This window comes from Garra rufa, chromosome 4 (genome assembly GCF_049309525.1).
Source record: "Garra rufa chromosome 4, GarRuf1.0, whole genome shotgun sequence".
NCBI classification, from domain to species: domain Eukaryota; kingdom Metazoa; phylum Chordata; class Actinopteri; order Cypriniformes; family Cyprinidae; genus Garra; species Garra rufa.
The window spans coordinates 24,020,990-24,046,771 of NC_133364.1; the positions used below are offsets into that span (position 1 = coordinate 24,020,990).

A 25,782-nucleotide genomic window follows, 5' to 3' on the forward strand; every position below is an offset into this window, starting at 1 on the left:
ATATATATATATATATATATATATATATATATATATATATATATATATATATATATATATATATATATATATATATATATATATATATATATATATATATATATATATATATATATATATATATATATATATATATATTGAAAAAAGGAAACTATTCTAGCTTTAATTTACCAAGTGGAGTTAAATTAAATTAAATTAAATTTATTTTGCTCAAGTGAAGTTCAATATATTATTTAATTTTGAAAATAAAAAATAATAAAATACATTTTGTGCAAAAAAAATCAAGTGGAATTCAGTGTATAATTTTTGAAATAAAATAAAATAAAATAAACTATTATACATTTAATTTACTGAGTGGAGTTCTATTGATCATCTTGAAAATAATAAAATACAATATAATAAAATTAAATTAAATAAGTACCTTTTTCCGCGAAAATTAGAGTGATTTACACACTTTTTAATGTTATAATTTCTAATATTGGCTTCGTTTTATTTTTGTACTCATTCAATTTTTTTTCTCATCCAATATTTTGAGGAGGCACTGCCTACCTTGCCTCCTACTCAGGAGATGCCCCTGTGTATACAGAGTACAGAGTCAATCTCATCCAGTTTTAACCATATAATTTGTAAGTATTATGTCTATTTACATTCATCTACTGTAGACCCAAATTTTTAAACAAAATCTAGTCTAGAAATAATCCACAGCGTGAGCCACTGCGTGAGGCCGAACATGCAAGCCTGTGATATGTAGCATATGCCACTGTCAGAGCAGAGAGGCCCATCCAGGATTTAATTCACACAGTCACAGACAGATGTTTGTCTGAAACAGGCTGAACCCAAATTTGTTTTGTGTCAGTTATGCGTGAAAGCACAGCTTGAGTCTTCACAGATTCATATATGATGAGGTGAATGAAAAGGGTAATAGGCATAAAAAAGACAGGCAGAGATATAATGAAAGACAGACTAGATAGATAGATAGATAGATGTGTTGATGAATTCATATCTCAGAGATGCCTACGTAAGCTCTGAAACAGCCTCCCGCTACTAAAACCCAACTATCCTAGGGAGACACAGGCCTGTAAATTTAATCTTCAATCATTTTTACTACTTACCTTGTCGCCCAAGGGAGCGTCTACAAATCTCCCTCAATGTCCGTAGCAGAGAGGCATTGATTCTGCAGCACTCCCACTGATGCATTTCCATCAGCTATGACCAGCTATATTCACTGTCAATCTGTAAAATGAATTGAAATTAATTAATACATTAATTTTAAAGATCTTTTACTATCCAATACAGTGTTAATGTAAGGGTGCTTTCACACATTGGCCATATTGGCAGCAATGAGCGTAAACACTGCCACTGAATCGAACGGAACTCACAAATTTTGATGATTATCGCTCCTGAAAATGGTCAATTATTGTCATGTTTTGGGCTGTACTGATCAGTCAGACAAATAAAAAGCCTACAAAAGTAGGCTACTATAGAATGGCAAAAGTTATAAAAAATTAAACCTGTCTGAGGAACATGCGTTTGTGGTTGGCCAAACTGAACCAGGATTTCCAGGACAAGAGTCTTGACAACATTCGTGTTTGTTCTTATCATTTCCAGTCAGGTAGGTCAAATATTAGGCTCATATCCTAATTAATACTGCTTGTACATATATTTACCACCTGTTAACTTTAGTTAGTCATAATATTGTGCCCATTCCTGCTTACTAACTCCATCTCTATATGATTTAGCAGTTTCAACAGGCTTTTTCAATGTTTTAGACATCATAAATTAGCAGACATATTCAGTAGTACATTAACCGTGCAATCCATGCTGTTGTTTACATCCGTGTATTGCCAATATGGTGACACATCTGAGTAACTGACCAAACCGTGGTGTAAGTGTGAACACTGAACAACTGTAGTTGCATCTAAAGCCCTTTGGAAGAGATTAGTTTTGCATGGAGATGTGAGGTAAAGTAAATATTACCAGAGCTTGAGGAAGATTTTTCTTGATCAAAAGCAAGTATAATCAATGTGACGATAGCCATTTATACATCAAGCTATTTCACTATTATAATCATGCATTGCCTGTGTGAATGTGCAGATACACCTCATATGCTTAAGCTGCACATCTCTGGTTCGACCTTAGACACAAGCTATAGGAGGGGGGCCTCCACCTTAACTAAGCTAATGGCTAATGACAAGTAAACTGGAGGCACAGCCAAAAATGGGAACATTAACCAGACAAGTAAACTGGAGGCACGGCCAAAAATGAGAACATTAACCATATGTATGAAATGTACAGAACACGCCTTCAAGAAAAATATATAAAAGAGGACACCAATAGAGACCCGATAGATTCTCCTGCAGGGTTTCTCATTCTTTGTTACTTTGTTAATAAAGTCTTATCTTCTGGCTTCAAAACCCCAAGACTTATGTGATCTTTCAAAGTAGCGAGGGGAAAACCACCTCAAGCTTCTCAGTGATTTTAGCCCTGACCAAATGTGCCATCTCAGTAGTCATTACGAAAGGTGACTTTTAGCGTTTGTAAAGAGGTCTGGGGAAGCAATGTGGCACTGTGGTTTTCCCACAGAATTGGGCTTTCAGGGGTGTCCAAACTCTGTCCTGGAGGGCCAGTGTCCTGCAGAGTCCTTGCCTTGACACATTAGCCTAAAAGTTTCTAGTATGCCTAGTAAGACCTTAATTAGCTGGTTCTGGACACCCCTGGGCTACTTTAACAGTGCTGCCGCAGGTTGTTTTTCCATGTCTGTGGATTGAGGTTGAGCAACTCCAATAACGTGATATGTAGCCCCTGGAATGCAAATTTTACCAGGGGAACCCTGCCAAAAGTTTTAACCGGGGAAGGCTAGTTTTGAATATCAGTTTGGAGCGTTTTGTTGTGAAAACCTGGCAACCCTTACTTTACTCCTCCCAGTTCTGAAAGTTTTACTAAAATTTCTTATCCGGTTCGAACTGGCAGGTAATATTGCACTTGCCCTGTGGTAAAATTACATTACTTCGTCTGCCCTTGTAAAACTAATCCTGTCCGAATAGGGCTTAATATGCTGTGAATGTACTGCAAATGTACTGTTAATTGAGATTTGTATAGTTTTGGGTCATATCAACAGTGAACTGTACAAGAGTCAGAACTGGCTTGTTTACTTACAAATTGTAGTCAGTTAGTGATCACGGTTTACATAATGAAAATTGTAAGTACTAACGTAATCTAGTTTATTCATTTTAGGGAATGTATTCTGACTACTTACCATCAGACATACCATATGTGACCCTGGACCACAAAAACAGTCTTAAGTCGCTGGGGTATATTTGTAGCAATAGCCAAAAATACATTGTATGGGTCAAAATTATCGATTTTTCTTTTATGGCAAAAAGCATTAGGATATTAAGTAAAGATCATGTTCAATGAAGATATTTAGTAAATTTCCTATTGTAAATATATCAAAACTTAATTTTTGATTAGTAATATGCATTGCTAAAAACTTAATTTCAACAACTTTAAAGGTGATTTTCTCAGTGTTTTGATTTATTGGCACCCTCAGATTCCAGATTTTCAAATAGTTGTATCTCAGCCAAACACTGTCCTATCCTAACAAACCATACCATTTCCACTGCATTGTTAAGAAGGCTTCAGGGTGTCCAAGAAAGTCCAGCAAGCGCCAGGATCGTCTCCTAAAGAGGATTCAGCTGCGGGATCAGAGTGCCACCAGTGCAGAGCTTGCTCAGGAATGGCAGCAGGCAGGTGTGAGCGCATCTGCACGCACAGTGAGGCCAAGACTTTTGGAAGATGGCCTGGTGTCAAGAAGGGTAGCAAAGAAGCCACTTCTCTCGAAAAAAAAAACATCAGGGACAGATTGATCTTCTGCAAAAAGTATGGCGAATGGACTGCTGAGGACTGGGGCAGAGTCATATTCTCTGATGAAGCCTCTTTCCGATTGTTTGGGGCATCTGGAAAAAGGCTTGTCCGGAGAAGAAAAGGTGAGCACTACCATCAGTCCTGTGTCATGCCAACAGTAAAGCATCCTGAGACCATTCATGTGTGGGGTTGCTTCTCATCCAAGGGAGTGGGCTCACTCACAATTTTGCCCAAAAACACAGCCATGAATAAAGAATGGTACCAAAACACCCTCCAACAGCAACTTCTTCCAACAATTCAACAACAGTTTGGTGAAGAACAATGCATTTTCCAGCCCGATGGAGCACCGTGCCATAAGGCAAAAGTGATAACTAAGTGGCTCGGGGACCAAAACGTTGACATTTTGGGTCCATGGCCTGGAAACTCCCCAGATCTTAAAACTTGTGGTCAATCCTCAAGAGGCGGGTGGACAAAGAAAAACCCACTAATTCTGACAAACTCCAGGAAGTGATTATGAAAGAATGGGTTGCTATCAGTCAGGATTTGACCCAGAAGTTGATTGAGAGCATGCCCAGTCGAATTGCAGAGGTCCTGAAAAAGAAGGGCCAACACTGCAAATACTGACTCTTTGCATAAATGTCGTGTAATTGTCGATAAAAGCCTTTGAAACGTATGAAGTGCTTGTAAACATATTTCAGTACATCACAGAAACAACTGAAACAAAGATCTAAAAGCAGTTTAGCAGAAACTTTGTGAAAACTAATATTTGTGTCATTCTCAAAACTTTTGGCCACGACTGTAGAATTGACCTTGTGTGGTCCAGGGTGTGTTTTGTGGTCCAGGGTAACATATTGGTATTAAAAAATAAAAGAAAGAAAATATATTTCATTTTTTGATATCAACATTATAAAACGCACTAAACATTACATGGAACCAGGGTTTCCCACTCTGGGCATAATGATTATGATTATTTTAAAATGTAATAAACTCGAATTACAAGTACTTCATTTTTGGAATCTGATTATGTAATCCAGATTACATGTAATCAATTACTAACCAGCACACACTAACTAAAATTCACCTGAACTGTACCCCAGGATTACCTTTCTAAAGCAGATTTGGGAACAGTTTGCAAGTGTGCAACCAAGTTTACAAAACAGTGTTCATATCATCTAATCAACCTTAATTTTATGAAGTTACGAGAATTTTTTTTCATGTGCGAAGAAAACTTAACAACATGAGGGTGAGTAATTAATGACAATTTTAATCCTTTAAAATGTTGTCAAGGTAGGCAGCTCACTAAGTTTTCGAAAAGACCTAGTGTTTTACTGCAGAAGCAAGGAATATTATATTACCGTGGATGCAGTGATGTTGATTTCTCTCTCTTATTCTGTTTTTCTTCTATTCTTTCCCACCATTCATCCCTCTCTGGAAAGGAAAAACAACAAGCTGCCATTCTCAGGATGAAACACAAACCCTGAGGCGCTACTCTATTCCTGCCTTGACAATACATTAAGCAGCAAACAACTGCAGCTTAGCGAAAAAGAGGCAGGGAGAGACAGGAAGTCTTTTAACCTTGCATTATCTTCTCCTCTCTCCATACATCTTGTCTCCTTCCCTTATCGTCCTTGCTGCTTCTTTCTTCTCCTTCCATTGGCTGGAATGTAGAAACACTTCAAACAAATGCCAAGTCAAGCGATGTCAGGGGAAGATGAGCGTGAGGAAGCACCTTTTTTCATCCTTCACTGCTAACCTGCATACAAATGCGAAAAGCTAGAGTACTTAAAGGCATAGTTTACCCAAAAAACTGTTTCCAAACAGTTAGGATTTTCTTCTTTGCAATTACATTGTTCAAGTTTGGACGTGGATGGATACGGAAGAACTCAAGTTCCAAAAATTACAAAAATTGAGTTGTGAACTACTAAGTCTTAAAGCATTATGATAATGTGTTCTACAGTAGAAATCAAAGCTTCTCAGCAAAGGTGAGGTTAGCCTTTTGATTCCTTCTGCTGATGACAGCTGCTTTGAGTCAGATCCTTACTTTGCTCAGCAATTCCAGCTGCAGTGCTGAACCCATTCCCCATTGGGAGTCTCTGCATTTTCCTGTTTTCTCATGCATTGATTTGTCTTAACGTGGATGACCAGCCTTTTTAGACTTGACTGAATTAGTGTCATTGTACACCTGCAATATTCAAGAAATCACAGATTTTGAATGACCAACTTCTCTTGCAATGGCTGAAAGTGTTACCCTTTGGCTTTCGTATGGACAATCTCCTTTCGCAGGGTTTCAGTCACCTTAGAGCAGCCTGACACCTTGCAATCTCAGTGAAAACTGGAGGAGTGCTGCAAGTTAAATAGGTTTTGTCATATAATTACTTTTAGTACCTGAGTAAACTTGAAAAGATGAAACTTTTGAAAGGGACTGCTCAATTAATCAGGTAGCAGCCTGTATATTTTAGCTCCCTGTGTTCTGGACAGCTCTTAATCCCCTGCAAGGGGCTTCATCAATAAATCGTTGGCTGAGATTACAGGATAGCGTGAAAAATAGATACGCAGAGAAGAGGAAAGACTAAGGGGGAGGAGAAGGGTATCACAAATGTACCTTTCCTCACGGAAACTCTCTCTCACACGCCGAATTCTCCTCTTTAACTGTGTTTATTTATAGCCTGTATCTACAAACACATCTCGGATGTGACACTCACAGCATCTGCATTCAGAGCACTCGCACTGACCCAGATGCAGCATGAGTGCTCGCTGCCAGCTAAATCAAAGCCCTCACAATGCAACCGCAGTCTAATCTATTAGAAAAGAGCTAGCGATACTACGGAAGCACGAGGTCGCCTTCCCATAATCTATTCCGCTGCATCTATTACATAAAAATAAGACAAAATGGGATGAAAAAGACAACTTGTCTTTCGCAAGATGGTTGAGATAAGGACAGCTCCTTATCAGAGCTCAGCTGCGTGCGTCTCTTCGATAACATTGAAAGGTTTAGCTGAAGAGCTCCTCTTCATTAGTATATGTGTGTGGTGCAGTGCTGCAGGCTCTGGGGAGGATGTGAAATCAGAGAAAATGCTGATGTTTTCTATTATTTACAAGCATTTCCCACATAATGTGCGTGTGTGTCCATGAATGTGGCCGGTTTTAACGCATTACACTCTGCAGTCTTTCTTCTAGCGAATCCCATAGGGACATAACAGGTGTACGCAATTTCTGCACCAGCACCAAACAGTTGCTAAAACAAATCTTCCTCCATCCGTCATTGGTTAAGAAACACTAGGCACACCACTAGTTGAACTAAAAGTTGACAAGTTGCGAATTTAACTGGAAAAATCGCATAAAACATTTGCGAATAAGCATCGTTTCCATTCAACAAGTCAAAGAGTAAAGTCGTCACGTCCTGATAAACTGCCACTATCACTAAGAAAAGTAGAAGAAGCAACTGAATATAATCATTTTCATATATAACATTACTTGTGGCTCAGAATGAACAGGTGAAACACAATAAATGCGGTCATTGCTTTCGGAAGTGGATGCCTTCTGTTTGGAAACGCAGTTATGTAGGACATTTCTGGCAGGCAATTATACAGAAATACTTTGACACAGACTTTGTTTGGACATTTAAGAATGACTATAACATTTCAAATGCTGTGCAACAAGATCAGTCCGCTGATTAGTCAAGTTATGCCGTCCCGGAATTTATTTGGCAAATGTGTTTCCATCTCCCTTTATTTGCATTAACCCTTTTTATCAAAAAGTCAAAAACCACTTCAAGTAAGTGTAAAAAAACAAAACCTTTTTTGCAAATTAAGGGATTTTTTTGCTGTTTACATCACTTGTTTCCACAACAGCGTTTTAGTGCCACATTAAAAAATTTAAGAAAATCTAAAATTGTGAGACTACAGTAATATTTAGAGAATAAAGTTGAAATTATGAGCATAAAGTCGAAATATTATGAGAATAAAGTTGAAATTACAAGAATAAAGTCGAAATATTTTGAGAATAAAGTCGAAATTACGAGAGTAAAATTGAAACATTTCGACAAGAAAGTTAAAATTATGAGAATAAATTTGAAATTACGAGAATAAAGTTGAAATATTATGAGAATAAAATTGAAATTACGAAAATAAAGTCGAAATATTATGAGAATAAAGTTGAAATTACAAGAATAAGTCATAAGTCATAATGATTCAAAAATAAAGTCAAAATTATTTGAGAATGAAGTCAAAATTACGAGAATTAATTCGTAGCAATTAAAACATTAAAGTTACAATATTTTGAGATTATATTCTAGCCTTTTGCGCATGCGGATGACCCCGATTTGGAGCACCAGGGGATATTCTAAAGTCTTAGCTTTCAAAATCTGTCAGTTTTATAGCGAAATACAAACAATATGTCTATTACAATGATGTGTTTTTCCTGCTCTTCAATGGGGCATGACAGATCTCTGTATTTTTCTCAGTTTAAGTGGCATGCCGCTCAATCTTTCCGATTACAATGAGACATTTGTTTAAATAAATTAGGCTATACTGTTTTTTTTATTCCTTCTGATGTTCCTTTACATTTATATTGTGCTATAAACTTGAAATAATGAGGAAAAACACATTTATAATTAGTATTTTGTGATCAAACTTTTTAAAGCTGAGCTGTGTTATATTAAATTTGATTGTTGATTACTTAGGTTGCTACCACACTACAAATAATGAATGGAAGACGTTAAATATTATTTCCAATCATTTACTGTATTATACTGTGAATAAAACAGCTTGTGAATAGTGACTTGTATTCTTATAGAAAACAATAGGCCTATAACTTATGTCAATGAGTTGGAGTCCACTTCACCCTTTAGAACGTTGTATTGTTGTTTTTAATTAAATACATGTGAGGAATGAAAGATTGGATGCCATGGACATGCGTCAGAAAACAGAAAAAAGAAAACGTATAATTTAATGGAACAAATGTCTCATTGTAATCAAAAAGACAAATGATTCACATGAATACAGCGATCTGTCCTGCCACATTAAAGAGCGCCAAAAGCACATTAAAGACACATTGTTTGTATTTCGATATAAAACTGACAGATTTTGAAAGCTGAGACTTTGTTTAATACTAAAAGTACCAAAAGCACAAAGCTTATTGCTATTATTGGGTGGCTGATGCACTACAAATAGGCCTAAAAATGCGATCGAAGACGTGAAATATTATTTCCAAGCATACTGTCCGCTGCGAGTATAACACATGTTTTAATTTTTGCTAATAATCCCACATATATTCAAATCAATTCTGGTGGCCTGGCAACTTTGCCTGGTGCTCCCAATCCAGGCCATTTGCATGCACAGGCTATGTTATAACTTTAGTTGTTATGATTTAATTCCCATAACTTTATTCTCAAATGTTTTTATTTATTTATTTTTCATGTGGCACTAAAACACTGTTGTACTTTTCTGATGCAACACTTCAAAATGCGCATAAAAATAGGGTGATGGAAACAAAAAAATAGTGTTGCCAATGTAATCCCGCCCACTCTGAAGACAAAAATATGTATTTTCTGATTCTGGTTATTATATTGTCAAGTCGTGCAGCATTTTTACTTGGATGGAAGTATGGATAGACAAATTTCTCGTCACTGAAAACTTGTCATGTTGTGTTTGGATAGGACATGGTGTACCACGACAAGAACTTAAATGACAAATGTGACTTAGACAAATACAGGAAGGCTTGTTATACGAGTGACAGATTCAGTTGCTCTGTCATAAACAGCCCTGAGAGAAAACCCGGATGAACTCTCTAGAGTGACTGCAGTGCAAATAAGCTGTGGACGCAGGGATGAGGGTGATTGGCTCTCAGCTTTAATGTGATTACTATTAGACTGCTGATGGCTATTAGTATAATGATGATGAATGTCTTTTGAAGTTTCGCTTATTAGACACACAAACCAAGAGATTAAAGCGAGAGATACAAGGACAGAGATATAGGACACAGGAAAAGGCTTTTTCCATGCGACTGTCCATGTCTCTAGCTATTTTATGACACTGCAAACTGTGTGGCAAAGATAAGTAGGATATGATGCGTTTGGCAGTATCCATATGTGGGCTATTTTATCTACTTAACTGTTTTACTTCCTACTCATACCCGTTTATGTTTCTCTTTTCCTGTTCTAACTCTTTCTTTCTGACTGTGCTAAATTTGTCCTCCTTGGTTCATTCAACCAGTTATGCTGCCTGCTGGGAAGTTCCTACTTATGGGTTCGGAAGTCGTAATTACTACATAATGTGCATTTAAGTGATTTTTGGTCAGAGTAAACAGTTGGGCATTTTCTCTTTTTTACTTTCTGGTAATAGTTTGACATTTTATGTTACTAAAACAAAAAAATAAAGAGAAAAGTATGTAAATTAGATGCATAATTGATGCCTTGTGTATAACAGAAAATGGGAATAGTAGATTGGTCTAGGAAGCCTGCTGCATCATAAACAAGCTAAATGAATCAAACTTCCTGGAAAGTTTCATTGCTTTTTTGATTTTCAACTCTAAGGCCTGGTTTCACTGACAGGGCTTAGACTAAATCAGGATTAGGCCATAGCTCAATTAGGACATTTAAGTAATTTTTATAAACGAGGCCTTAAAAAAAGTTACTGGTGTCCATCTTGAGACTAAACAAAGGCACTGATATATTTTAAGATCAGTCAGTGCACGTTTCTTTGAGTTGAAACAGCTTCGACTTACATTTTAGGCTTAAGACTTGTCTGTTAAACCGGGGGCAAATGTGTATAACTTCCATCCATTCATTTTCTCAGAATGATTGAGGGTTGCAGACCTCTGTCCTGGAGGGCTGGTGTCCTGCAGAGTTTAGCTCCAACCCCAATTACACACCTGAACCAGCTAATCAAGCTCTTACTGGACATGCTAGAAAATTCCCAGCAGGTGTGTTAAGCCAGTTGGAGCTAAACTCTGCAGGACACCGGCCCTCCAGGACCAAGTTTGGGCACCCTTGGCATAGGGCATATTCCAGGGGTGTCCGAATCTGCTCCTGGTGGGCGACCTTCCGGCAGATTTTAGCTTAGCCTTAATTAAAAACCTCCAAATCAGCTAATCAAGGTTTTTAGTATCACCAGAAAATTAAGGGAGGTGTGTTAGAGCTAAATTCTGCAGGATGGTAGCCTTCAAAGGAACAGGACTGGACACATTTGGACTAACTGTGAGGGTTAACACTCTGACAGATTCACACTTCTTGAATTGAGGAGAAAAAAAAAAACAGAGAACCGAGAGGAAATCCTCTCCAACAGAGACTCAAACAGGGGACCCCCAACCTCCAAATCAGGTCTCGAAAAAACTCTCAATTGGTAACTACAGCATTGTGGTGCCCTTTGTGTCTTGTAAGTGCCGTCAACCCTACATGACTTTAAGGCAGCATTAAAGGAGAACTCCGGTGTGATTTTGACCTAAAGTGTATTGAATCATGATACCGAGTGTGAACGTACCTTGCATATCTCATCTCGGTTTGTGTCCTGCTGTCCGAAATCTGGGGTCAGTTAGCCGATGCTCACAACAGGCTGCCAATGAGAGTCCATAGGGCATCGAAGAAGCCATGTAAATAAATCACTGTTTTACGCCATTTACGAGGCACAAAGTAGCTCCACACTTCATTGGTAGACTTCCAAGGGCCCTGACATTTAAAACGAGACATTGAGAACTCAGAAAAAGCACCGGTAGTTTATTTACAAGTAGATTTATACAGACATCTTCCACCAGGAACAGACCGGTCGCCGCCATCTTAAATGTAGTCACGATAAGTCGAGTGTCGAGCACGAAGGAAACTACAACCTGATAAGTTGATAACCTGATGAATTCCTTGGTGCTCGACACTCGACTTATCGTGACTAAGTTCAGGATGGCGGCGACTGGATTTTCTTTTCCAGGTACTGTCTGTATAAATCTTCTTGTAAATAAACTACCGGTGCTTTTTCTGAGTTATAAATGTCTCGTTTTAAATGTCAAGGCCCTTGGAAGTCTACTAGTGAAGTGTGGAGCTACTTTGTGCCTCGTAAATGGCGTAAAACAGTGATTTATTTACATGGCTATTCCGATGCCCTGTTGACTCTCATTGACAGTCTGTTGTGAGCATCGGCTAACTGACCCCAGATTTCGGACAGCTGGACACAAACCGAGATGAGATATGCAAGGTACGTTCACACTCGGTATCATGATTCAATACACTTTAGGTCAATATCACACCGGAGTTCTCCTTTAAGGTAATTTATCATAACCGAAGAGAAGCCCGGGTTACATTATAAATGAACTCCTCTTTTGTAAATGACTGCATCTGTAGAACACTATCGATTCATCAAAACTGGCACATGCAGTATTTACCTTTCTCAGCACAAAGTCTTCCAGGATTTACCATGACTATGGTCTAAGATGCAGTTTTCAATTCATCAGGGATGATGTAGGCGTTTCACAGCTGCTGCTACTGATCTGAGATCAGATCTATTGCTTGTTCTGTGAGGTATGCAGTAACGGAAGGGTAATAACTCATGAGCTGCGACAAACTGTAGACAAGTGTTTCCTGGCCCTGGTGGCACATTAATATTACACATTTTTGAGCTCTTTCTAATTAAACACACCTGATTCAACCCATTAGCACATTAGTAGAGACTCGAAGACATGAAATAGGTGGTTCAGATTGAATTGCTTTCTTTGCACACCTCTTACTCATGAGTTTAAACTAGGACCTCATGAGTAATGGTGGACAAAACCACTTGCCCAGAACATTTGCATTGAAGGAGGCACTTTAGCAAATCTAAGGACCAGAATATAATGAAAGTGGGGTTTTTTAACTTTGCAAAACCACCACCCACACATAGCATTGTGGCTGCAAGTTTTACACTGGCAAGCATCACTCAGATTTTCTTTAGAAACTTTTGCCATTTCATTTGGTGTGCAAGAATTACTCATAGCTGCTTTCAAGGGAGTGAGCTTTGTGTGTATGTATGCGAATATAAATTGGGGGCTCGTCCGGGATTGGTACCTCTCTCCTCATTCGTCTCAGCTGTCAGACATGTTATAATCGAACAAAAGAAACTGCCATGACTTCTTTCACTGGAGCTGATTTTGTTCCCCCAACTTACGCTTTACAACTGCCATCTATCATATCGCTTGAGTACAGAAATGCATTCTGCTGTTGATTAAATCCGTAGACCTTTTATTACCTGGACAACTCACAATGCCTGCTTTCTCTTTTAGGTACGTGTCTGGTGCTGGGCTGTATGATATATCCTGATGGCTGGGATGCTGATGAGGTGAAGAGGATGTGCGGAGAAGGGACGGACAAATACACCATTGGAGCATGCTCAGTGCGCTGGGCGTACATCCTGGCCATCATGGGCATCCTGGACGCCCTTATTCTCTCTTTCCTGGCTTTTGTGCTGGGAAACAGGCAGGATGGACTCATGTCCGAGGAGCTGCTGGGAGACAGTAAGATTAACATTATTTTGTCTGAAGAACTGTCCATGTCTTTGTCATAATGTCATGTCTTACCATGGGAGATTGCAGACGCATCTCAGTCAACTTGAGTTACTGTCTTCGTTTATGCAGATAAATAATTGAAAGTGTGTTGGACAATAACAGGTCATACACAATTCAACAGTTGAGGTCAAAAGTTTACATACACCTTGCAGAATCTGCAAAATGTTAACTGTTTACCAAAATAAGAAGGATCATACAAAATGCATGTTATTTTTTTTATTTAGTACTGACCTGAATAAGGTATTTAACATAAAAACGTTTACATATAGTCCAAAATTTCTGGGACCTGAAGAATTTTTCTGAAGAACAGCAGGTGCTTTAACTTTTAAGGACAAATAAGGGACTCATCACTTAAAAAAATAAAAAGGGATCATTCAGGTAACAGTATTAAAAAAAAAAAGTGTATGCAAACTTTTGAACAGGGTCATTTTTATAAATTAAATTATTATTTTGACTATAATGTAAATGTCTTTTATGTGAAATATCTTATTCAGGTCAGTAGTAAATAAAAAATAACATGCATTTTGTATGATCTCTCTTATTTTGGTAAAATAATTAACATTTTGCAGATTCTGCAAGGTGTATGTAAACTTTTGACCTCAACTGTAAGTGGAGGGACAATGACATTTGTAAAAGACACATATTTGTATCAAGGTTGACAGGTTTTCACAACAAAACCTGCCCAATTGCTACTCAAAACTAGTCCAAAACTAACCAAATTGTATTTCGAGGGGGGGTCCCCCAGTAAAAATTGCATTCCTAGAGGTAAAATATAATTTTTTAGCAGGGATCCCCTGGTAAAAGTCACATTTCAGGGGCTAAATATCACTACACTGGGGTCACTTCAATTCGGGACATGAAACACAACCTGGAGCAACAGTGTTAAAGTAAAAAAAGAAAACCGTGGACTGATTTTACTGAAACATTTTTCAGTAAACTTTAAAGCTTCAAAATATGGGGCCAAAATTTGAGGGAATTGCATACTAAACAATTTGTGAATACTACCAAATTAAGGTAACATGAGATGAACTTCAATTACGTTTTGAAATACTAAAAAAACAAAGAGGTGAAGCTAACAAGAAGCATATAATCAAATATTCTCTGTGAAAGAATGAAGAAATGGCCTGGCTAATTTTGTACATTTCTGATATACAGACATTATACGATTTAATTACAATCACAAAATGCATAATTTACATAAATGAAGAATTACAAACTGGATTCTCCATTTCTCCCCATAAATGTTCTATCACATCAGTTTTCGGCACACAGCTGTTGTGCCATTCGGTCCAATTCATTCATTACTTGACAGAGCCAGCCAGCCAGAGGCGAGCGAGGACAAACCAGCTTGAGAAAATAAGACAAAGCGATGGTCATTAAGGACAAAATCAGATGACAGGGCTGTGAAAATAAATGAGATATGAGAAGGAGCGACTAAGAAGAGGAAAAAGAGCAAGAGAAGGAAAGACAGAAAGGTAGAATTTACCATGGACTGGGGGTTAATTGAAGCCTGGGGCTCTGGACCTAGCCATGAATTACTAATGACTGTTTACACAGCTTGCTGTCAGCCCGTCCATATTAATCACAGGCACAGCATCAGCTGGAACCCATGCTATGTTGAACAGCACACCTGGAGCGAAACACTATTTACGGATATGGACTATAAAATGCTTCATATAATGAAGTTAAATGAAAGAACAAACTCCACTTCTTGGAAGTCCTGAAAACCTGGACTGTAAAACTATTATTTTATATAACGGTAATGAAGGGTAACTTATAGGTGTGTTAAGGTTTTATATGAAACTGATGAGTTGCGCAAGGCAAATGGTGAGTAAGGATGTTTGGATAATGACGAATGAGCAATTCACTTCTTAATGCTGCAGACACAGAATTTGTTATGTCATATTTTGTGACGCACATGAAGGTGTTACTGCCATCTAGTGGAAATTACTGGTTAGGCTTATCCCAATTGAGAAATCACAAACAAATGGTCTTTTTAATATGTATTTATCAACTGTGGCAGCTGTCAGTAGTTGATAAATATTTCTGCTGCATTTGAAAATTACTCAGTGGATTTGAGCTGCCAGTTTTGCTTTAATTTTGATTGACTCTTCACCTTTTTTCCTCAACAGAGAGTGGAAATGCATAGATACCAGATACACTCAGGTGAGTACTGGTCAGTGTGAGTCTTTGTTTCCTTAAAAATATGTTTGTTGGTGTAATTACTATTAAAACTGAGTTAGGCTCAGGGATTTTGAAGGTTTTGAGACATACTGAAGGTCAATGTTTAATATAGACGCACTACTGTTCAAAAAACTGGGGTTATGATTAATTTAAAATGTTTTTGATCCTCAAATAGTTGGATCTCAAATACACATTTTTGAGCCGTCTCTTTTATTGCCAGTTAGAAGCAAATTTGCATTTGAAAATCCTACAGTGCCTTGCGCAAGTATTCCATTTCCAGGTTTTTAACATCTTTGCAAATGTATTAAAAATAAAAAAACTTAAATGATTCCATTGCATAAGTATTCATACCCTTATCTGGGACAGTTGTAATTTAGCTCAGGAGCATTCATATTGCTTGTAGATGTTACAACACTTTGAGTGGAGTCAACCTGAGGCAAATTCAATTGAATGGGTATGATTCGGAAAGGCACGCGTCTTAATAAAAGGTCTAACAATTGAAAATGCATTTCAGGGCAAAAACCAAGCCCTGAGGTGAAAAACAAAATGCCTGAAGGGCTTATAAACAGGATTGCATCAAGCCACAGAACTTGGGAAGACTTCAGAAAAAAAATCTGCTGCATTGAAGGTTCACAGAAGCATGTAGTTTCCGCTACCCTCAATGGAAGACGTTTGAAACAACCAGGACTCTTCCTAGAGCTGGCCTACTGGCCAAACTGAGCAATTGATGGAGAAGAACATTGGTTAGACTGGTGACCAATTCTGTTTTTGCTTTGTCATAATGGTGTATGGAGTGTAGACTGATGTGGAAAAGGTAATTAAAGCAGTTTAACACAAGGCAGCAACATGATGTGGAAAAAATGAAGGGGTATGAATACTTTTGCAAGGCACTGTAAATGAGTTTCCAATCTGGAACTTGTGTGTCTAAAGTCAGTAGTTTCAAAGCTTCTTTTTTATTTAGACCTCATTGACATGCAGGTTGAGTAAACTAGACTCATTTTTGAGTGCATTATCTCTTCAAGTTTAGCCTGTGTAAATTTCTCCTGTAAATTTATACTAAAACATCACTTTAATCTGTTTTCAGGTGTTTCTGTCTCGTTCAAGGAAAATCATTATGTGAAATCACAATCCAGCTTTACCCATCATCCTAAGGGCAGGAAGCCTGACTGCACCGGTTTGAAAAAAACGTTAAAGCAAAGGATGCAAACAGGGTGAATGGAGTTGGGAACTCACTGCTTTTCTGTCCATATCCCTTCTTTTCACTTCACTCCCTGGAATTGCTTCTCAACAAATCCCTACCCTATTTTGATTTAGCGTGTTCTGTGCTACTAACATGATAGGGCAGCTAATGCACCGTTTAGAAGTAACTGACTTGGATTAATAATAAAAAAGGTATTTATTTTACATTTTTTCAAGCCTGCATTAAAATAATGTTAATATTTTGAGATTTATGAATTACTGTAAACACTGTTCTATTTAACCGGATTCTACAAATATAGAAGGAAACATTTACAGGCTTGAATTGTGGGATGTACACCAGCACAGAGCTGCACCACAGAGACATTTTCCGGCCTGTTATTATTTTCTCTGTCACCACCACCCCTGGACTAAAATATTAAAATAATAAAAAAAAAAAACGCAGCAAAATGGGACACTGAATCCTTATCTGAAAGCCAATTTACAGGCTAGTAATCATTTATCGGGTTTCAAAATGTACAATTATTTCACCACAGCATTGTTTAAAAGGGGTATGTAAACAGAAGTTGAGAGTTCACTGTTAATATATTTTAAAAATAAGTGTCAAAATTAGGGGCAGGCATCTCTGCCATTAGTAATTGTGCACAAGCCAAGTATATACAGAAGTAGGAGAGTGTTTTAAGTATTACGTATTGAGTGTATATGTTGAATTTCTGTATGTCTCTAATTCGATATTTACTTCTCGGCAGTGTTGGTGCTGTATAGTTAAGTGTGCCATAATTATGATGTTCTCAGCTGGTACCGTTTTGTACTCTTGGTATAATCATTCTGTCCCACCAAGATGAACGAACAGCCTAAGGTCGCCAATCGAAAAGAAAACGTCACGAGAAAACCTGGAGGATGTGGTTTCAAAAAGCAAAAGCCCACAGGAAATGGCCTCACTGTGTACCCAGTGCCACTCCCTCCCTTCATGGACAGCTGAAGAGTTTGGACAATGCTGGACGAGGTTCTGAAGGGAAAAAAAGAAAAAAAAAATCGCTTTATTTATTGGGTGTCTGTCTTGTCAGATGATGTTGTATGTAGAAAATGATGTAAATACACCATTAAAATGTATTAGTTATAAAAGTTCATTAAAGACAATTCACCCACATTAATGAATAAAGATTTTACCTCTACAGACTCAAATCCAAGGTTTCATTCTGAACGTTGTTGTTAAGAACAAACAGTCATAAACCATATTCGGATGGTAATTGTTTCTTATGGGGACCTAAGCTATTTGAAACTTTTGTATGCATTTTTTCATATTCGTCAAAATTTGTCAAGCAGAGAACATTACAGTGGCTCAAAATTGTCAAAACACCTCTTAAAATGTTTGCTACAGATACAAAAAAAACCCCAGAAATTTTAATGCGAAACTTTAGTTTTGGAGGCATTCTGTAAACGTGATGAGGTTGTATTTATCTTTTTAGTGTGCGAATTTAACTGCCAAATTACTTCGTTTTTGGACAAACATCAAGGTATTGTGGTCATTTGATTGCCGTCCGAATCCATGTCTCTACGCTGTGGCACAGCGTTTCAATGCCACATTAGAACATAAAAGTCGAATATTATGAGAATAAAGTTGAAATTACAAGAATATAGTCAAAATATTATGAGAATAAAGTAGAAATATTTCTAAAATAAAGTCGAAATTACGTGAATAAAGTCTAAATGGTTTGAGAATAAAGTCTAAATATTTCTAAAATAAAGTCGAAATTACGAGAATAAAGTCTTAATGTTTCTAGAATAAAGTCGAAATGTTTCGAGAATAAAGTCGAAATTACAAGAGTAAAGTCAAAATATTACGAGAATAAAGTCTAAATATTTCTAAAATAAAGTCGAAATTACGAGAATAAAGTCTTAATGTTTCTAGAATAAAGTCTAAATGTTTCGAGAATAAAGTCGAAATTACAAGAATATAGTCAAAATATTACGAGAATAAAGTAGAAATATTTCTAAAATAAAGTCGATTTACGTGAATAAAGTCTAAATGGTTTGAGAATAAAGTCTAAATATTTCTAAAATAAAGTCGAAATTACGAGAATAAAGTCTAAATGTTTCGAGAATAAAGTCGAAATTACAAGAGTAAAGTCAAAATATTACGAGAATAAAGTCGAAATATTTCTAAAATAAAGTCGAAATTACGTGAATAAAGTCTAAATGTTTCGAGAATAAAGTCGAAATTACAAGAGTAAAGTCAAAATATTACGAGAATAAAGCGAAATATTTCTAAAATAAAGTCGAAATTACGTGAATAAAGTCTAAATGGTTTGAGAATAAAGTCTAAATATTTCTAAAATAAAGTCGAAATTACGAGAATAAAGTCTAAATATTTCGAGAATAAAGTCGAAATTACAAGAGTAAAGTCAAAATATTACGAGAATAAAGTCGAAATATTTCTAAAATAAAGTCGAAATTACGTGAATAAAGTCTAAATGTTTCGAGAATAAAGTCGAAATTACAAGAGTAAAGTCAAAATATTACGAGAATAAAGCGAAATATTTCTAAAATAAAGTCGAAATTATGAGAATAAAGTCTTAATGTTTCTAGAATAAAGTCGAAATGTTTCGAGAATAAAGTCGAAATTACAAGAGTAAAGTCAAAATATTACGAGAATAAAGTCGAAATATTTCTAAAATAAAGTCGAATTACGTGAATAAAGTCTAAATGGTTTGAGAATAAAGTCTAAATATTTCTAAAATAAAGTCGAAATTACGAGAATAAAGTCTAAATGTTTCGAGAATAAAGTCGAAATTACAAGAATATAGTCAAAATATTACGAGAATAAAGTAGAAATATTTCTAAAATAAAGTCGAATTACGTGAATAAAGTCTAAATGGTTTGAGAATAAAGTCTAAATATTTCTAAAATAAAGTCGAAATTACGAGAATAAAGTCTAAATGTTTCGAGAATAAAGTCGAAATTACAAGAGTAAAGTCAAAATATTACGAGAATAAAGTCGAAATATTTCTAAAATAAAGTCGAAATTACGTGAATAAAGTCTAAATGTTTCGAGAATAAAGTCGAAATTACAAGAGTAAAGTCAAAATATTACGAGAATAAAGCGAAATATTTCTAAAATAAAGTCGAAATTACGTGAATAAAGTCTAAATGGTTTGAGAATAAAGTCTAAATATTTCTAAAATAAAGTCGAAATTACGAGAATAAAGTCTAAATGTTTCGAGAATAAAGTCGAAATTACAAGAGTAAAGTCAAAATATTACGAGAATAAAGTCGAAATATTTCTAAAATAAAGTCGAAATTACGTGAATAAAGTCTAAATGGTTTGAGAATAAAGTCTAAATATTTCTAAAATAAAGTCGAAATTACGTGAATAAAGTCTAAATGTTTCGAGAATAAAGTCGAAATTACAAGAGTAAAGTCAAAATATTACGAGAATAAAGCGAAATATTTCTAAAATAAAGTCGAAATTATGAGAATAAAGTCTTAATGTTTCTAGAATAAAGTCGAAATGTTTCGAGAATAAAGTCGAAATTACAAGAGTAAAGTCAAAATATTACGAGAATAAAGTCGAAATATTTAGAAAAAGTCAAAAACTATGAGAAAAAAGTCAAAATATTACGAGAATAAAGTCAAAATTAAGAGAATGAAGTCTAAATGTTTCGAGAATAAAGTCGAAATTACAAGAGTAAAGTCAAAATATTACGAGAATAAAGTCGAAATATTTCTAAAATAAAGTCGAAATTACGTGAATAAAGTCTAAATGTTTCGAGAATAAAGTCGAAATTACAAGAGTAAAGTCAAAATATTACGAGAATAAAGCGAAATATTTCTAAAATAAAGTCGAAATTATGAGAATAAAGTCTTAATGTTTCTAGAATAAAGTCGAAATGTTTCGAGAATAAAGTCGAAATTACAAGAGTAAAGTCAAAATATTACGAGAATAAAGTCGAAATATTTAGAAAAAGTCAAAAACTATGAGAAAAAAGTCAAAATATTACGAGAATAAAGTCAAAATTAAGAGAATGAAGTCTAAATGTTTCGAGAATAAAGTCGAAATTACAAGAGTAAAGTCAAAATATTACGAGAATAAAGTCGAAATATTTCTAAAATAAAGTCGAAATTACGTGAATAAAGTCTAAATATTTCGAGAATAAAGTCGAAATTACAAGAGTAAAGTCAAAATATTACGAGAATAAAGTCGAAATATTTCTAAAATAAAGTCGAAATTACGTGAATAAAGTCTAAATGTTTCGAGAATAAAGTCGAAATTACAAGAGTAAAGTCAAAATATTACGAGAATAAAGCGAAATATTTCTAAAATAAAGTCGAAATTATGAGAATAAAGTCTTAATGTTTCTAGAATAAAGTCGAAATGTTTCGAGAATAAAGTCGAAATTACAAGAGTAAAGTCAAAATATTACGAGAATAAAGTCGAAATATTTCTAAAATAAAGTCGAATTACGTGAATAAAGTCTAAATGGTTTGAGAATAAAGTCTAAATATTTCTAAAATAAAGTCGAAATTACGAGAATAAAGTCTAAATGTTTCGAGAATAAAGTCGAAATTACAAGAGTAAACTCAAAATATTACGAGAATAAAGTCGAAATATTTCTAAAATAAAGTCGAAATTACGTGAATAAAGTCTAAATGTTTCGAGAATAAAGTCGAAATTACAAGAGTAAAGTCAAAATATTACGAGAATAAAGCGAAATATTTCTAAAATAAAGTCGAAATTATGAGAATAAAGTCTTAATGTTTCTAGAATAAAGTCGAAATGTTTCGAGAATAAAGTCGAAATTACAAGAGTAAAGTCAAAATATTACGAGAATAAAGTCGAAATATTTAGAAAAAGTCAAAAACTATGAGAAAAAAGTCAAAATATTACGAGAATAAAGTCAAAATTAAGAGAATGAAGTCTAAATGTTTCGAGAATAAAGTCGAAATTACAAGAGTAAAGTCAAAATATTACGAGAATAAAGTCGAAATATTTCTAAAATAAAGTCGAAATTACGTGAATAAAGTCTAAATATTTCGAGAATAAAGTCGAAATTACAAGAGTAAAGTCAAAATATTACGAGAATAAAGTCGAAACATTTCTAAAATAAAGTCGAAATTACGTGAATAAAGTCTAAATGTTTCGAGAATAAAGTCGAAATTACAAGAGTAAAGTCAAAATATTACGAGAATAAAGCGAAATATTTCTAAAATAAAGTCGAAATTATGAGAATAAAGTCTTAATGTTTCTAGAATAAAGTCGAAATGTTTCGAGAATAAAGTCGAAATTACAAGAGTAAAGTCAAAATATTACGAGAATAAAGTCGAAATATTTCTAAAATAAAGTCGAATTACGTGAATAAAGTCTAAATGGTTTGAGAATAAAGTCTAAATATTTCTAAAATAAAGTCGAAATTACGAGAATAAAGTCTAAATGTTTCGAGAATAAAGTCGAAATTACAAGAGTAAAGTCAAAATATTACGAGAATAAAGCGAAATATTTCTAAAATAAAGTCGAAATTATGAGAATAAAGTCTTAATGTTTCTAGAATAAAGTCGAAATGTTTCGAGAATAAAGTCGAAATTACAAGAGTAAAGTCAAAATATTACGAGAATAAAGTCGAAATATTTCTAAAATAAAGTCGAAATTACGTGAATAAAGTCTAAATGTTTCGAGAATAAAGTCGAAATTACAAGAGTAAAGTCAAAATATTACGAGAATAAAGCGAAATATTTCTAAAATAAAGTCGAAATTATGAGAATAAAGTCTTAATGTTTCTAGAATAAAGTCGAAATGTTTCGAGAATAAAGTCGAAATTACAAGAGTAAAGTCAAAATATTACGAGAATAAAGTCGAAATATTTCTAAAATAAAGTCGAATTACGTGAATAAAGTCTAAATGGTTTGAGAATAAAGTCTAAATATTTCTAAAATAAAGTCGAAATTACGAGAATAAAGTCTAAATGTTTCGAGAATAAAGTCGAAATTACAAGAGTAAAGTCAAAATATTACGAGAATAAAGTCGAAATATTTCTAAAATAAAGTCGAAATTACGTGAATAAAGTCTAAATGTTTCGAGAATAAAGTCGAAATTACAAGAGTAAAGTCAAAATATTACGAGAATAAAGCGAAATATTTCTAAAATAAAGTCGAAATTACGTGAATAAAGTCTAAATGGTTTGAGAATAAAGTCTAAATATTTCTAAAATAAAGTCGAAATTATGAGAATAAAGTCTTAATGTTTCTAGAATAAAGTCTAAATGTCGAAAAGTCGAAATTACAAGAGTAAAGTCAAAATATTACGAGAATAAAGTCGAAATATTTAGAAAAAGTCAAAAACTATGAGAAAAAAGTCAAAATATTACGAGAATAAAGTCAAAATTAAGAGAATGAAGTCTAAATGTTTCGAGAATAAAGTCTAAATATTTGGAAAGCAAAGTCAAATTACGAGAATTAATTTGTAGTTAATCTGTATATTTTATATGAAATACAAACAATTTATGTCTATTACAATAATTTGCTTGTCACGCTCTTTAATGTGGCGTGACAGATCGCTGTATTTGCCTCGGTTTAAGTGGCATGTGAGTCAATCATCTTTTTGATTACAGTAATAAAGTTGAAATATTACAATAATGAAGTCGAAATTATGAGAATAAAGTTCAAATTTTACGAGAATAAAGTCGAAATTATTGGAATGAAGTAAACATATTATGAGAATACAGTCAAAATTGCAAGAATAAAATGTCAATATTTCGAGTATAAAGTAGAAATTATGAGAATAAACATGAAATATTGCGATAATAAAGTCAAAATATTTTTAAAATAGTCAAAATTACGGGAATAAAGTTGAAATATTCCCAAAATAAAGTCAAAATTAAGAGAATAAAGTCAAAATATCTTGAAAATAAAATCACAAATTCGATTTTGACTTTATTCTCGCAGTATTTAAACTATTTTGGACCATTTGTTAATTTTATGCCCTGGAAATTTAAGGAACTTTTGTTCCTCTGACAGTTTTTTTGCTCTCTTTTCCCTGATTTGTTAAAACTTTCAAGCTTCTTATAATCACTAAACTCACTTCTCCACCATAAATCGTCAACCAAATCCACGAGTTTTATCACTGATGTGGCATGCAAATGTATTTTTCCAGACGTAGACATGAGAATCAATTGCCATCTGAATAGAAATTTTTTTGGTCACAGGCAGTGGTGTCAAATCTTACTCCTGGAAGGCTAATGTCCTCTAGTCTAGAGTTTTGCTTTAATACTAGTTACACACCTGAACAAGCTAATCAAGGTCTTCAGTATTACTAGAAACTTCCAGTCAAGTGTGTTTATGGCTGGTTGTAACCAAAATCTGCTGAACGTTGACCGTCCAGGAGCAGAACTGGACACCCCAGACCTGCACTAGATAATACTGACCTGAAAGCTGCTCGGTCTTCAACATGGCAAACCTTAGCAGGACAAAAAAAGTTGTGCACCACGTGTTATTGAGAAGCATACACACACACACACAAGCATGACAGTCATAGCTACCTGTATCCACCTTTTTCTTCCTGTATGAGTTGGCGTGGCTATTTGTACATTTTATGGGTCTGGCTTCTGGCCTTATCTGCATTCAGCTATTTTTAGCTGTACAAAACAGCTCATTTTGCTGAATGATATTGCATATTGGTGTCTTACCATATTATCTTAATTATGAGCCACTAGTGTAGTGCAAACAGTTTCACCATTTACTGCTTCTCTCTATATTTCCCTTTATTACACGGCTCTTTGGAATGCTTGATTCTGATTGGTCAGTTGAGACATTTGCAGGTTCGTTCTTTTCAAATAATCACCGCTCCAAAGTAATAACGCATAGCCGGTACTACTTGTATATTTAAAATCCCTCCGTGCCAACAAAGATTACCGTTTGGCGCCATCTTGTGACAAACACTGGACAACCACAATTAACAATGGAAAATTTCGACATTAATCTATTTAAATTGTCTTACTAACGTACATAGTTTGAATGTTAGTCACGTGGTACTATATCGTTTGGCGGAAGGATAAAAATGTTAATTTAAAACAAATATGCCAATAAAAGGTTTCAAATTCATATTCATGTCCAGTTTTTTTCCTTATGTGGCAAGTAGCCGTGTAATAAGCGGGATAATGTACAGGCAGCCTGTAGTTATCGCGAAATAAGCCCCTTCAGTGTGATACAAGACCCTCCGCTTCGCGTCGGGTCCTGATCACACTGTCGGGGCTTATTTCTGTGATAACTACCGGCTGCCTGTACATTATCCCTTACATAGCGGATAATAAACCGGAAGTCTCACCCATAGGCTTACTTCTGCTTTAAACAAAAAGGTGGATAGTTTAGCTTTAATACTAATTAAAGACACCTGAACAACAAAAAAAAAAAAAGGTCTTCAGGATTACTAGAAACTTCCAGGCAAGTGTTTTTGCCTGGTTGTTACCAAAATCTGCTGGGTTTTGAACGTCCAGGAGCAGACCGGGACACCTCAGACCTGCACTAGATAATACTGACCTGAAAGCTGCTCAGTCTTCAACATGGCAAACCTTAGCAGGACAAAATTTGCCAGACCCACAAAATTTACATATGGCCGCCCACTCTCACAAAAAAAAAAAAAAAGGTGGATAGCTAACTTTTTTCATTATACCCTTTCTACCTTCATCCCAGTTGATTATAACCTCTGGCCTGATGCTGATTTTCACGTAATCTTTCTTCCTTCATTCCGATTGGGCTTCTTAGTTCTGCTTTCATTCTGATCCAAGCAAAAACAGTTTCTTTAAAGCATCTATCAGATAATCATGACAAAAAAATATGACTAGGTTTATTATTTTCAATTTGCAGAAACCTTAAGATAAGTCTCAGCAACAGCAGTGTCTTGAAACCTTCATTGCCGGCCCTCTTCACACCGAGACCTTTACAGTGAGAGAAAAATTTGCATTAGGAACATGCAAACATCAAAAATGCCCTTTCCCATCCCAGTAAACACACAAGACCATTCGG

At 35.1% G+C, this 25,782-nt stretch overlaps 1 protein-coding gene across 1 annotated transcript in view; it reads left to right on the plus strand.

Annotated features, from left to right (window-relative positions):
- The window catches only part of lhfpl3 (LHFPL tetraspan subfamily member 3), a 70,929-nt gene extending 52,987 nt beyond the window's left edge, over positions 1-17,942 (plus strand). The window contains exons 2-4 of the mRNA XM_073838879.1: positions 13,105-13,335; positions 15,519-15,552; positions 16,655-17,942. Of these exons, the coding sequence (XP_073694980.1) occupies positions 13,105-13,335; positions 15,519-15,535 (248 nt within the window). The 3' untranslated portion in view covers positions 15,536-15,552; positions 16,655-17,942. The remainder of the gene's footprint in view (positions 1-13,104; positions 13,336-15,518; positions 15,553-16,654) is intronic.
- Positions 17,943-25,782: the final 7,840 nt, after the last annotated feature.